The 15,180-nt window shown below is 43.8% G+C and overlaps 2 protein-coding genes across 9 annotated transcripts in view; both read left to right on the top strand.

Moving 5' to 3' along the window:
* NSD3 (nuclear receptor binding SET domain protein 3) overlaps window positions 1–3,784 on the top strand; it is a 152,743-nt gene extending 148,959 nt beyond the window's left edge. For all 6 annotated transcript variants that reach the window (XM_075601247.1, XM_075601246.1, XM_075601245.1 and 3 more), the window contains one exon: window positions 1,417–3,784. In XM_075601247.1, coding sequence (XP_075457362.1) covers window positions 1,417–1,658 — 242 coding nt within the window. In that variant the 3' untranslated portion in view covers window positions 1,659–3,784. The remainder of the gene's footprint in view (window positions 1–1,416) is intronic.
* Window positions 3,785–10,899: 7,115 nt separating this feature from the next.
* PLPP5 (phospholipid phosphatase 5) overlaps window positions 10,900–15,180 on the top strand; it is a 41,104-nt gene continuing 36,823 nt past the window's right edge. The window contains exons 1-3 of one of the 3 annotated variants that reach the window (XM_075601237.1): window positions 10,900–10,990; window positions 12,327–12,417; window positions 13,092–13,200. In XM_075601237.1, coding sequence (XP_075457352.1) covers window positions 12,347–12,417; window positions 13,092–13,200 — 180 coding nt within the window. In that variant the 5' untranslated portion in view covers window positions 10,900–10,990; window positions 12,327–12,346. The other 2 variants (XM_075601239.1, XM_075601238.1) reach the window with 2 other exon arrangements.

Below are 15,180 nucleotides of genomic sequence, written 5' to 3'. Positions count from 1 at the left end.
CATTCATCCATCCTCACGTCTCGCGCAGACTCCCCCCATTCATCCATCCTCACGTCTCGCGCAGACTCCCCCCCCATTCATTCATCCTCTCGTCTCGCGCAGACTCCCCCCATTCAGCCATCCTCACGTCTCGCGCAGACTCCCCCCATTCATCCATCCTCACGTCTCGCGCAGACTCCCCCCATTCAGCCATCCTCACGTCTCACACAGGCTCCCCCCATTCATCCATCCTCACGTCTCGTGCAAGCTCCCCCCATTCATCCATCCTCACGTCTCGCGCAGACTCCCCCCATTCAGCCATCCTCACGTCTCACACAGGCTCCCCCCATTCATCCATCCTCACGTCTCACGCAGACTCCCCCCCATTCATCCATCCTCACGTCTCACGCAGACTCCCCCCCCATTCATTCATCCTCACGTCTCGCGCAGACTCCCCCCCCATTCATTCATCCTCACGTCTCGCGCAGACTCCCCCCATTCATCCATCCTCACGTCTCACGCAGACTCCCCCCCATTCATTCATCCTCACGTCTCGCGCACGACTCACCCCCATTCATCCATCCTCTAGTCTCACGCAGACTCCCCCCATTCATCCATCCTCTAGTCTCACGCAGACTCCCCCCATTCATCCATCCTCTAGTCTCACGCAGACTCCCCCCCATTCATTCATCCTCTCGTCTCACGCAGACTCCCCCCCTTTCATCCATCTCCACGTCTCACGCATACTCCCCCCCCATTCATCCATCTCCACGTCTCACGCATACTCCCCCCCCATTCATCCATCTCCACGTCTCACGCATACTCCCCCCCCATTCATCCATCTCCACGTCTCACGCATACTCCCCCCCATTCATCCATCTCCACGTCTCACGCACTCCTCCATTCATCTATCTCAACGTAAAACGCAGGCTCCTCCAATTCATCTGCACGTATCGTGCAGGCTCCCCGTATCCATCCGCACATCTTACGCAGGCTCCCTCCATCCATCCAAACATCCGCATGTAAACTTTTTTTTTAAAGCCTGGACACTAGGCCCCTTAAAGCCGTTGGCCCTGGTGCCTTGAACTGACTATAGTTCCTGTGTGTGTAACACACACCCTTCCATGAGTCTTGTGTATGCTCTCTCCATCAATTTGTGATCTTGTAAGGCCAGAGGGGCAAACATAGTATCTCTGTGAGCAAGAGCAGGGGTAGAGCGTGAGATCAGAGCTGGGATAGGAGTGGGAGAAAGGAAACGGCCTGGAGCAGATTGTAGATCAAATATGCATAGAGTTAGAAAACGTGTTTAGCAAGCGATTAGAGCTGGGGCCGGATAGAAAGGAAACCACACTGACCCAAGGGGAAGACAGGAGAAGGGTTATTTGCTAGCGCATGGATTTTCAAGCACTGTTTACCTGTCTCTCCTCTGTCCTCCAGGGAAGTGGGACTGCCCGTGGCACCAGTGTGACGTCTGCGGAGCTTCCTCCTCCGTCTTCTGCGACTTCTGCCCGGCCTCCTTCTGCACAGAGCACGAGATAGGAGCCCTGACCACCTCAGCCCTGGAAAGCAAACTCTGTTGCTCGGCACACAACCCCAAACTCCCTCTGGCCCCCGGTGATTGGAACAAGATCAAATGCAAAACCGAGCCCAAGGACTCCTCGTGCCCCCTGGAATTTTAAAAGGGTGAAACACTTAAAAGGAGAAAATGAACGCTAACGGTACAGCGTCGATTTTTCTCCTCTGTTCTCGCGGGTCTCATAACGCGCACACCGTATTTTTAATGTACGCAGCAGGATCGGATCCTACACATCCCTTCTGTGTCTTTGTCGTTCTTGGCCTCCCTCTTATTTTCATTTATGGTGAAATCTGTCTCCTCTTTCTTTTCCAAGGTTGTGGTAAGCAGATGTCGTATTTATTCTATTTATTATATATATTTTTTTTTTTATCATTTTTTTTTTTCTTCTGGATTATATAAAGTATCTGGCGCGGGTAACCAGCTTTCACGGATCAAGTATTGCCGAAAGGACATGGTGACATTTGGTAATTCCCTGTGTGTGTCTCTAATGTTATTCACAAAAGGATGTACAGTGATATTCAGCTGTCACCTTTTCCTTAAATCACTTCCAAAGTATTCCCGAAGAGACTTGCAGTGGAATTACACCACTTATCCTGGTGTCACTTCTAGAGCATTTATTGAAGGACGTGTATTCTAGAGTTCAAGAAACGTCCAGTGAAATTACAACCATTTATTCATATGATGCTCCTCGTCTAGAAACTGAACAAACGTATGGTAGCGTCCTAGCCTGGTGTCACATCTAGAGTATTTGTTCAAGAACATACAGTGAAATTACAGCTCCCAATGACTGTGACTCTCGTAGAGAACCTGAGAAGACGCACCGTGAAAGGTGACCACCTCCTGTCACTTACAGAATATTCGGGAAAGGACATCAAGTACAATTGCAGCTTCTCCTGCTCTCTGCGCCATACAAAAGGATGTCACATAAAAGACTAATGCCACTCGTCGCTCCTCTAGAGAATTCATGAATGGCGATTAAGGGAGCTTCAACTGCCTCCTATCTCCGCTTCACAAAACGTCAGTGACACGTCCACACTTTCATATCCACCAGACCTTTTTCTAGAGAATGTAGTCATACAGTGACGATGCCGCCCCCTATCCCCCTGTGTTACTCTTTTAGAGAGAATAGACATTGAAATTTGCCAGCCACTGACTCCTGTTACTTTTCTAGAGTCTATACAACAGTAAATTAAGGGAAATATGATGGCCTCCTCCCAGTGTCTTCTTCTAGATTACTCCCGAAACACGTATAGTTAGATTCAGCAGACAGCTCCTCTGTCTTTTCTGTTTGCGAAAGGGATAGTCTGCAAAATAGCCTGCCACCCGTGTGTCACTCCTCTAGAGAGATCGAGGAAAGACATCCAGTGAATTTGGGCAGTCTCCTCCTAGCCCCTGTTTCACCTGTTCCCAAAGCTTCTGTTTTTTCACTCTCCCATGCTACCCTGCACTTTCGCTTCAATAATGACATAGAAGTATTTCTCACAATGCCATTCGTTATCTCGGAGGGCAGTGGGAGAGAAGAACAAAACGAATCGGTCCCACGTAAGCTCAAAGTGGCCCAATGACAGCGACCTGTTGTGTCACAGTCAGTCCCACGTAGGACCATCTGGCAGTGAAGAGGTTACACCATTAAATGTATCACTACCATCAGCTCAAACTTAACGGTGGGACGATACCTTTAAACAGTGCGAGTTGCACAAGCACTTACTGACACACCGTGTCAGTTCTTATTCTGTAGGCAAGCTGTCGTAAACGAATATATTGCAGGCACTTAGCAGCTGGCCGACCGTTATTGTTTTGCGGTGTCAACCATGTGTGAATGTGGGTTCCTTAAATATGGCGTAAGCATTTAACAAACCAGACAGGAGAGCTTTCATATGGCCGAGTGTTTTCTCGGCAGCAAACCTGTGCGAAGCACTTCCAGAAACTAGAAAGGGTTCATTGCAGCGGAGAGAGGGGGCAAATCCTGAATTCCTATGATAGGATTTCTATTGCTGTAAGATTCCTATATTCTGGAAAGACCAGTAAAAATATCCCCCTTTTTACTATATGATCTGTGTTCGTGGGGAACAAGCCCTAACCCCCCCCCCCCCCCCCCCCCCATAGAATTCCTATCCATGGGCATATGTTTGTTTTTAGAAAACAATAGTTTCAAATTCTTGGATTCCTATAACTTGTTATTTTATTTTGAGAACTAATGGTAAAATAGTACTTTTTTATTTTTATTATTAATATATATATATATATATAATACATATATATATAATACATATATTTTATATATATATATATATATATATATATATATATATATATATATATATATATATATATATATATTTCCTATGAAGGGTCAGCTAATTTCAGGATTGCGCAATGGAAAATCTTACATGTTTTCATAGGATTCCAACCAATTTTGCCAGTGAATAAAGAAATAAGACTGCATGCGTCTAATTTGGACAATAAGAACCCGACAGCATTTATCCCAACTGCAGAATGCGGGATCTGCCCTTATAGTGCCAAACACACCAGCCTTTTAAATAACAGGGTTTATATGGGGGGACAAAATGATTATTTCGATTCACTTTTGTGTTTTCCCATTTATGTGCCAATTTAACGTTGTAAGAGATAATTGTAAAAATATTTGGTATAATCTGGTTATGGGTTTTCTTTTCATTATAATTTTTTTTTTTTTCTGATGTTTTGGCAGTGTTACGTTCTGTGTTTCCTGAATACTTTCATAAAAACCTGTATCCCTTTCGCCTATAAGAACCAGTAGCTGCTGCTATTCAAAAGCTACTGCCAATGTTTTAATCCTTTTATTGCCCGAGGCAGGACTTCTCCCAGTCCCACTTAACGATTGAAAAAGACATTTCTACCCCAATAGAAACGCCCCTTTTCACCCTTAATTCCAAACTTCACAGTCATATCCTCCAACGGTTTCCAATCCCAGAGATATATCCACATCAAATCATTTTTGCTGGGCCTCTTAAATATGGCCACCGTGGTAAATTCCCTTATTAACATCTAACTCGGCCCAGCGTTTGGAAACTCTGCAGCATTCTTGCCTCATTTAGGGCCGAGCCCTTAATTAGTAGTGTGTGCTGTATCTTCTATGGGGGTTGTCGCTGGTCTTTTGGGGATTTATTATTTGCGGTTAAACCTGAACACCTATTAAACATCTTGCATACATGAAACTCACTATGAAACCGACGCTATGGATGGTATAGAAAGGGTTAGGTGCGGTATGCTTTAATTTGAATAAAAATCCCATGTATATTACATGGGTCCACATATTTTCTTTTTGGTTATGCTTTTAAAATGGCCGTCCCTTCCTGCTTTATTAAAATCTCGGCCCTGATCTCTGCGGCTTTAAAATCTCTGCAGCGATCTCTGTTGGGTAACAGCCCCTAACAAATACCATTTGGTCCCCACGCTGAGGTTACCACCCAGATCAGTCCCGCAGCGTATGTTATTGCATTTGCAAGAAGGACTCCGTCATGTAACTGCTTCTGCATTGTTTGTGATTGGTATCGGACTGTAATACGAGTCGATGAGCGCTGCAGTTTTAAGGTCGTCATTACCCTGATGGAGCCTGCTGCAGTTTCATGAATAACCCCCTTATGGGCTTATTGTAGATCAGATGAAAACGGCCCCATCGACCACTTCGGCTAATTATAGAATAAGCGCCTTAGTCATCCTGACACAGAAAATCTCTTGCTCTCCCATCTCTCTCCCTTCCTCTCTCCTCCACACTCAAATATACAGATACATAAATATAACACACATATACAGTATAAAGAGATATATAAAAAATATCTGTCTATATAGATGTGTGTGTATATGTATATATATATATATATCTGTGTGTGTGTGTGTATATATATATGTATATATATATATGTGTGCATTAATGTTTGTGTCTATATATATTAAATGTGTGTAGAGATATATATATAAATATATATATACTGTTTACTTTCCCATCCTGATCCCACACTTTACTGTCAAACCCTCCAGTAGGTTTTTTTTTCTCCCAGAACAAACACTAAATTAATGCAATATTGTCCGGCACACCACTGGCCGCGCTTATAGTGCTGGTGATGCGACCGATGCCGTCACCCCTAGTCGAAAGTTATATTTTAGTTTTAAGCGACGTCGCTGGCGACAAGGCCAATGATGTCACGAAAGGGGGCGGGCTGCGGTTTCTGATTGGTTTAGAGACAGTCGCATGTGGCGACTGTCTCTAAAAAATCAAATTTACCCGGCTTCAAAATTTTTGGTCGCGACATGGCTCCGCCGGGTTTACCATAAGTGCTTGCGACGGAGCCCATGTATTTGTTTCGGAGCGGTGTCGCCATCGCACGGCACTGTAAGCGCAGCCTAATGCTTCATACCCCCAACTTACACCTCAGAGCAAGATCTCTGCAACCTCGAAATCGCAGCAGTACTTCTCCCTCTCTCAGGTACGAGTCCCTCAGAAAAGCAGCGTGCGCTGTGCTATTTCAGAGGGGGGCTTATTGGTCACTATTCAATCCTGAGTGCTTTCATTGTACTGTATTGCAAATCCTATAGCTGTTACAACGTGGGACTCGCGGATTAGACCAGAATTACTCAGTACAGTTATTTTAAAAAAACTGCAATGCAGGGCCCTCTGGCAGTAAAGAGGTTAATTAAGCGGTCAAAGGAACAATCCCTTAACCTCTTAACAATACTAATTAGTATTTTAATGGCCTGATTAACGCTAAGCATTATTCTTTAATTCCTTTTATTTTTTCCTCTATTGTACAAACAGGTTATAATGGTGCATTTCTGTTCAAAAACATATATTTTTCTATTTTTGCTTAATCTCTGGTGGTTTTCAATTACTTTGATGTCTTTTTTTTTTTTCTCATGTTCAAGTCTCTCTTCCTTCCCCTCCACCCCCACAAACCCTAACCATCACAGTCCAAAGCCTCCAGCAGCTATGGCTACCATTTTGACAGACTTCAAAAATTAAAAAATGGCCGCCACTCAACGCCCCGATTATTACGATCTTAAGAATCGTTACACCTGCAGGTAGAGTTTCCAAAGCTGTAGCACATTATCCTAAATGACAAGACGGAGAACAGACAATGTTATACACGGCTGAGTAATTACATTTTACGGCTGCTCCTAAGCTCTTCCCCCTCGCCCTAAAAAATACCCCGTTGTGAATTTCCCACCCACCCCTCATTGCCCCTCTCACCTTGCCAACACACAAGATTGCAAAAGACATTAGCCTTTATTGGAATGAACCAGATCACTTGAGTCTTTCAAAAGATGTGGTACCTCACCCTGCTGTTTAGGATTTGTAGGTCACTGATGTGCGTGATATTTTAACCCCATAAATTATCAAAGAAACTGGGTAGGTTTTATTATTTTTTTACATTTGTTTTTCTGTATTTTTGACTTGATGTTGGCGCATTCAAATTCAAAATATACAGTGTACGGGTGAGGTGGGATTGTAATTGACTGTTTTCTTGCAAACTGTAAATCATTTGCGCTTGTTTATGGCGTCAGTCCTACGTAGGATTCAAGTGAATTAATGACAGTGATATATTTATGGGGATAAATGTTGGTGGGCAATGCATCCTTTTTCATATATATATATATATATATATACGCAACATTTTATTTTTTAATTTGTTCTGGAAACTAGTAAATTGAGCTTTAGGAGATGTTATATTTCCCTTATTATTCTGCCTTTTGTATGTCTTAAAGGTTTAATCCCATACAAACATCAACTTTTTTTCACACGTCATATAAAAGGAAGGCTGATAACCAGAACAACCTTCAATTTCCCCCCTTAACCTCTCCAAATGTGCTTTATAAACCATGATAGTTGTGAGGGTTGGCTGTATCAGTGAGACTCTGCGGCTGGTATCTCCCCTCCCAGAATCCTTTGCTTGTCATCACTGTTTATTGGCACTCCCTCCCAAGTAATGGCAATGACTCAAACTGGGATCAATGCTTTATCTGCTTGTACCGGCCAAGGACCATTCCATCAACAAGTGAGCGTGCTTACATCTCTATACAATAATCCAGCCTTTTCAGCACAAAAATAGTTTTTAAGTGAAAAAATAAATAATATACCACCAAGTTTTAACTAATTAAAAGTATCCGTTATTAGTTCTACTTGGTCCCAAGTGGGACTGTCTCTTGATACTGTATATATATATAGAATATTATACTAGTTGTACTTTTAGAATGGCCTGTAATATTTTAGCTTATTACTGAATGTGTGTGCATATCATTAATTTTTTTGTACATTAAATGACTGCCTCTTTCTTTTTTTACTTTACAAGAAATGTTTCGGTTTTAAACGTGTGTTTTAGCCGTTCAGATAACAAAACAAAAAAAAAATCACCAAGGTTTTTTATGACATTCCGCTGATTTCCAAGTTTGCTCGTTGATCTCAATAAAAATTGTTCTGAATGTCACAATTCCTTTGAATATTCATTATTGTGTGTGTGTGCGTGTGCGTGCGTGTGTGTGTGTGTGTGTGTGTGTGGTCCTCGCTTTCCGACGTTACACTTCATGGCAAACAACCTATCCAACGCTTTATAATACTAATGGAGAGTTTTCCGACGCCAGAACAACCCAAATTAATCATTAACGGTCATATCTGGCTGCATACCGTCCGTGGGACAGTACAAAAAAGGACAGGCACTCCAATCTCATTTTTTTTTAAATTAATTATAAAAAATAATTATAATAGCTCAGTTTCGGCTCTAGATTGAGCTGAAACATTGAGCTATTAAAATGCACTTTTTTTTTATTATTATTTATTTTTTCTTTAAGATTATTTTACCTCCAAAAACACGTGGTTGTATCTTGTTTTCAAGTATGTCCTGGGTATAGAATATTTTCAAGACATTATACATTACATTTACAGATATGCTTATAATATGACAGCCGAGGTGGTGCAAGCTCTAAAACAGGTGGCTGTTTTGAGCCTCGGGCAAATTATTCCACAAATGAGATGCCCGGTAGGAGAGAGAAAAGCAATTGGATTCTTTATTGGACGTTTGAACCATAAGGAAGCGGACCTTGGATGATCAGTGCAGTTTACAGAAGGGGTGAGAATTGTAGGAGCAGCGGCTCAGTGAGTAAAGACACTGACTGGCACTGAGTTTGAAGCAGGGGACACGACAGTTAGACCTCACCGCTCATCTATTCAAATATCCGATTAATACAGACTGGTGCATACAGGTGTAGCACTGTTTCCTAACCCCCCCCCCCCCCCTTCCTTACCCAGTGGGAGATACATAGCCTATGCTACATAGTGTGTGGTGCAATACCTGTTAGGGTCAGGAGAGCTGAGTTGGATCTGCGATGTAGTGGATATCAGGACAGCCTTAGGTTCATTCTCTTGGTGTTCAGCGCCTGCAGCTGTAGTGGGTTCCTGGGTATCCAGAAGTCAGTCCCCACTATTGCATTCTCTCCCTCCTGCCCAAGGACTGATACTTAGACAGGAGTGTCATAACAAGGGTCTTTATTGTAAGGCAGGCATCCACTGCAGAGTCTCAGAGGTCCCAGACCTCTGGATGGTGATGGCCTCTGATCTTACAGGGCCTCTGTGGCTGAATCTGATGTTCCCTCAGTCCAAAGACTGAGGGTGAGCACGCTCATCCTGCCATAGAAGAGACTGACAGCTCTCTGTCTCCTCTCTCTCCCAGAGCAGGAGCAGGACTTACATAACAGGGGAAAAGACAGGTAGAAAGAGACATACCCTGCTACACAGGGAACACATATAACATGAGTTTGACCAGAGAAGGATGATAACGAAATCACCCCAAGATTCCTGTTTCCTGCACTCTGCCAAATATTGTATATTAACGTACGACTAAATACTGGCTTTTAATAGTATCTGCTGTCCTACTGCGTGGGGAGCATTCACTACAAGTCACTTATACCTATAGTACCACTTTATAATACGTACAACATTGGACTATTTAGTCGTATGTTAATATACAATATTTTGACAGAGTGCAGCAAACAGGAATCTTGGGGTGATTTCTTTGAATCAGGGAAACCTGGTTCAATTCCCGGCGTTGGCTCCTTGGGCAGGTCACTTTATCTCCCTGTGCCTCAGGCACCAAAAACATAGATTGTAAGCTCCACGGGGCAGGGACTGTGTCTGCAAAATGTCTCTGAAAAGCGCTACATAAAACTAGCAGCGTTATACAAGAATGGATGAGAAGGGCAGTGCACTGCCAAGGAAGCAGGAGGAGGCTCACTGTAGCATAAAAAACACTTTAATGTGTAAAAGGATCAAACATAGCCCCCCACAGCCCCACACCATGATAAAGGGCTTATAGCCTGAAACGCGTAGGTGTGTTACCTGCTGCTGCTGCTGTGGGGGGCTATGTTTGATCCTTTTACACATTAACGGGTTTTTTATGCTACCGTGAGCCGCCTCCTGCTTCCTTGGCAGTGCACTGCCGTTCTCATCCATTCCTGCTCAGTTCTGCCTGGTGGATTGCACGCTGCTGATTGCTGCTTTGGGACAGCTCCTATGGATCTTGGAAGTTCACAGTGAGTTGCATTTTTTCACTGTATGGGACAATTTATGTACTGCTTATTGGTGTTTTATGGCACTAGGTACTAGTCCCCTACCCCTATAAGGCTGTGTCCATAGAGGTTGGAGCAGTGCGGAACCGCGCTGAGGCTCGCCTGCTGAAGCCTGCGCGATTCTATGCACATGCAGGCGAGCCAGCGTGCGCGATAGGGGCGGGGGGAGGCGGGGCAGTGACGTCGCTGGGCCAATAGCCCGCGACGCACTGACGTCAACGTCACGGCGCCGACGTCACGCCGCCGTGACGTTGATGCTGCTGTGCTGTGATTGGATGTTTTCGGCCGACAGCGCACTGAAAAACAGCTTCGCCTGTCGGCTGAAAAATCCAACGCTTCAGCACGCCTGCGGACGCTCGCGTGAGCCCCCTCTCGTGGCATCCTCATTGAGGATGCCGGGGCTCAGCGCGGAGCGTCCGCACGGCTGAGCGCGGCCTGTCCTTCCATGGACGCAGCCTTAGGGTTATCATAATTTATAGAAGCATATTTGGAGTGGTCCCAGCGCTATTCTTATACATTTAAAGGCTGGCTTATTCGGAAGCACTGGTTTTCTACATCACAGCGCTATACAAGAACAAACGATTATTATTTTATTATTATTATTATTATTATTATTAATTAGTGCAGAGATCATGGTGACTAACTACATTGGCTTTCCACTTTCCGTTCCCCCTGCAGCCACCAGATGGCAGCATACTTTCTCCCACCTCGGGTCCTGTAGCAGCAGGTCCCTTCTTGCCGCCCCAGCCTCTCCTCTCTCCTTGTGTCGACTGCTCCTATATAAGAAGCAGCTGGAGACTTGGAAGTGTAGAGAGCAGTGGCTGTGCCACGTGTGCACAGGTGAGTGGGCGGGGCTGTGACGTCACGGAGCGGAGGAGCAGGCTCTGACAGGTCTGCTGGGGCATAGTTGTGATGGAACAGTGCAGCATGTTCATTGTCTGGGTATAGCGGTCTGTGGCCTCATTATACAGAGCATCATGTTTGTTATTAGTGTGCAGAAGTGTATGGAGATCCTCAGCAGAATTATACAGTGCAGCATGTTCATTATCAGGGAGTGGTGGAAGTGTATAGAGATACTTGGCATCATTATACAATGCAGTGCAGCATGCACATTATCAGGGGGTTGGAAGTGTGTTAGAGAGACTCGTAGTCATTGTTATGGCAAGGTTTTCAGAAGGAAAACACAGGGTGTTTCACTACTTTCCTTTAATGACAAAACTGTCATCTAGAAAAAATATATAATCTTTAGTTTCATTCCCAACTCGTTAAAACCTTTAAATACCGTTAAAAAAAAAGAATTCAATCATATAAGTAATAACCATATGCTTTAAATAGCTTATTTCAATTATTTATAGGTGCCTAATCCATAATACAGGGTGTTACTATTAATAAGTATAATGTATCGGCTTGAACTTTACACAATATTCCTATTGGGATCTACTCTGCACAGTAAAATATATATTACCAAAATGTGTTTATTTTGATCAATCTTATTTAATTGCTGATATTTTATGGTGATTAAAGATAAGTAAATGATGGAATACTAGTAGCAATAGTAATAATATAAATAGTTTTAATATAAATTAGTTGACAAAATAAAAATCAGTAATGCAAGCAGACTATCGTGTGTGTGTGTTTTAAGAGTATGCATCATAAACAATAGTAAAACATGCTAAATACTTCACCGCCCTGTTAAAGGTCCCATAAGCATAGAGGAACATAACGTTGCTTTTCTTTTGGACTATAAAATATACGCTTTGATCATCTATTTTGCTGTGCTGTGTCTTTCATTGGAGTTTGTGTGTAAGACCGCGCTTACAGTGCACGCAACGTCGCCACCCGCGAAAGTTATAATTTAGCTGCTGGCGACCTGGCCATTGATTGGTTCAGAGGCTGTCACATGTGGCGACAGCCTCTGAAAAATCACATTTTATCGGCTTCCAAATTTTTGGTCGCATCGCGCTTACTATAAGCGCTTGCAACGGCGGCAATGCTTTTGTTTTCAGGCGACGTCGCCGGCTCTATAAGCGCAGCCTAGGGTGTTAACATGTTCAACAGCGTAGTACAATAACAAGTAACTTAAATGTATGTACAGTAACCGGTGAGGCCAGGCGTTCCGCGCTTGACGTACATATTCAGTGTATGCCTCTTCTCACAAACCTTGAACATTCTGTAGGGCCGGATCTCCAAACCAAGATGGACAAGAGGTTCCTGGAAGGTTTTGCTGCAGAGTTTTTCATCCGGCTTCTGCTTTTTGGAATATTCCTGTGAGTAACGATATATGGAAGCTCCATATTTACAAGCCCCCGCAAAAACTATGCGCCATTGGTAGCTTTGTGGTTGTTCTCAGAGCCCCTAATACATAGCTGGCCCCTCTAGCACTGAATGGGATTGCTATACTTTGGGGTGAAACTTTTTTTATGCAAGGCAGTTATAGGATTATCTGGGCATATGCCCGGCCCATTGTACTGATGCTTTGTGTTTGTGACGTGTGAAATCTACCTAAATCCCCACTTCCACTGATTTGGATTTGCAATCAAGTAAACGCCCTCAAACATGCAACACCTCCACCATCTGTAATGTCGGAATCATACTAGATGACGGTTAATAGGTTTTCAAACTTGGCCCTAAATGCCGAACCTCAAATTAAGCGACGAACCCCACAGAATATATGCTTCTTTTGTAAGGGGTCAGCCCTAAATGAGGTAAGAATGCTGGGCGGAGTCATAACGTGTTTCTTGCGGGAATTCACATCAGCGGACATATTTAAAGAAGACCAGCAAAAATGATTTGTGTATATTTCTTTGTGTGGTTGCGTAGCCCTCTTGGGATTCAGAGTTTGGGGAACTGAAGGGAGTTTTTAGAGGGGTCATGGTTGTGCTGTTTTTGAGGGACTGAGATTTAAATGACTTGATCCTCCAATCTCTCCTCTTGTCCGTAGGGTGACTGAAATGATGCCTCCTTTCCAGCGAGTGATTCAGCCGGAGGAGATGTGGCTTTATAGGAACCCGCACGTGACATCCGATCTGGTCCCGACTAACACCATGTTTGTAAGTAACCACTTGTGATTTATCCAAGCCCCTTGGTAGCCAGAGTGGCCCGCAGCGCATGGGGGATCTGAGGGAGAGGATGGTGATGGGGGTAAGGGGAGGATACGCAAGACTTTCACCTAGCCCCAGGATAGAATTAATGCGCAGAATTGAGGCAGTTCCTATAGGGAGATGACTCTCTAAGGAGGGGGCAGGCTTATGTAAGATGGTCCTTTGGGAGTATTGGGTGCATGGAACTAGCCTCCCAGCAGAGGTGCTAACGTAATAACCACGCTCAGGAAAGTAGTAGCTTAGTGGTAAATAATATATATTTCTCTATCGTCCTTCCCACGGTAGTACACACAATGGGGGGGGTTAAGCCTCTCCTACCTATATGGTAGTACTGCCTTTGCCGAAGCGATTAAAAGGCTCCTCCCACCAGCGCTCCCCAGCTGTGTTTTTCCCACCTGTGTGTGTAGATGTTTCTCTCACACAGGGAGAAATCAAGAACACATTCATTAGGCGTTATAAGTTCCATGTGAACGCATTCATTAGGCGTTATAAGTTCCATGTGAACACATTCATTAGGCGTTATAAGTTACATGCGAACGCATTCATTAGGCGTTATAAGTTACATATGAACGCATTCATTAGGCGTTATAAGTTACATGTGAACGCATTCATTAGGCGTTATAAGTTACATGTGAACACATTCATTAGGGGTTATAAGTTACATATGAATGCATTCATTAGGCGTTATAAGTTACATATGAACACATTCATTAGGTGTTATAAGTTACATGTGAACACATTCATTAGGGGTTATAAGTTACATATGAATGCATTCATTAGGCGTTATAAGTTACATGTGAACGCTTTCATTAGGTGTTATAAGTTACATGTGAACGCATTCATTAGGCGTTATAAGTTACATGTGAACGCATTTATTAGGCGTTATAAGTTACATGCGAACGCATTCATTAGGCGTTATAAGTTACATGCGAACGCATTCATTAGGCGTTATAAGTTACATGCGAACGCATTCATTAGGCGTTATAAGTTACATGCGAACGCATTCATTAGGCGTTATAAGTTACATGTGTCGGCCTCGGAGGAGCCTGGATTTGGAAGAAAGGTTTTACAAGACGCCAGACTTCCCACCCTTAATTGGGATTGCTTGAGTTTAGTACATGGGATTGCTTGAGTTTAGTACATCCCCAGCGAGTGCACTGTTATGGGAGACACGTATACATTCCTCACCATTATTTATGTTTCTCTGAGCCCCTCCCATCACAGTACACAAACTTTTCCCGTCCCCAAGAGCTCTTTATGAATATTATTTGTGCCCTATGGGATAATGGCGTTTGAGGAAGGACTATGCAGCTTGGCTAGATGTGTGACCGAGGATCTGAGGGGGGGGGGGGAGCCTTTTTGAACGCAAAGGCGGCTCCTACTGTACAGGAGGAGGGGTATAATCCCCATTGTGTGTACTCATGGAAGGATTCGGAGAAAGATAAAGAACGCTTAAAATGAATACCTATATCACTGCCTTTGAAGTGGGTGACCCTAGTTTCGAATCCCAGTGTCATCTACTTCTCCCTGTAACCTTGAGTAGGTCACTTTATATCCCTGTGCCTCAGGTATTAGATTGTCAGCTCTTCGAAATAGGGACTCGTAAAAACTCCATGTACAGTACAGCACTGCAGGCCTTGTGGTTGCTATGAGGGTTAGACCAATGGCTATTCGAGCACAGCCTCCCAGTGCGCATGGCAGAGTGGGGGCCTGTGTTGTCAAACTGACTTTAAATAATGATGTCAAAAATACTTCTAGGTATTCAATTTGAGTAAAAAGTGCATCAGTCACTCAGATGTGACCCCTTAAACATGTCACTGCCGTTAGTACACTTTAGTCCTAGGAGGGACTGACCCCTTAAACATGTCACTGCCGTTAGTACACTTTGGTCCTAGGAGGGACTGACCCCTTAAACATGTCACTGCCGTT

This window comes from Ascaphus truei, chromosome 5 (genome assembly GCF_040206685.1).
Source record: "Ascaphus truei isolate aAscTru1 chromosome 5, aAscTru1.hap1, whole genome shotgun sequence".
NCBI classification, from domain to species: domain Eukaryota; kingdom Metazoa; phylum Chordata; class Amphibia; order Anura; family Ascaphidae; genus Ascaphus; species Ascaphus truei.
This window is presented reverse-complemented; position numbering and strand designations above follow the sequence as displayed.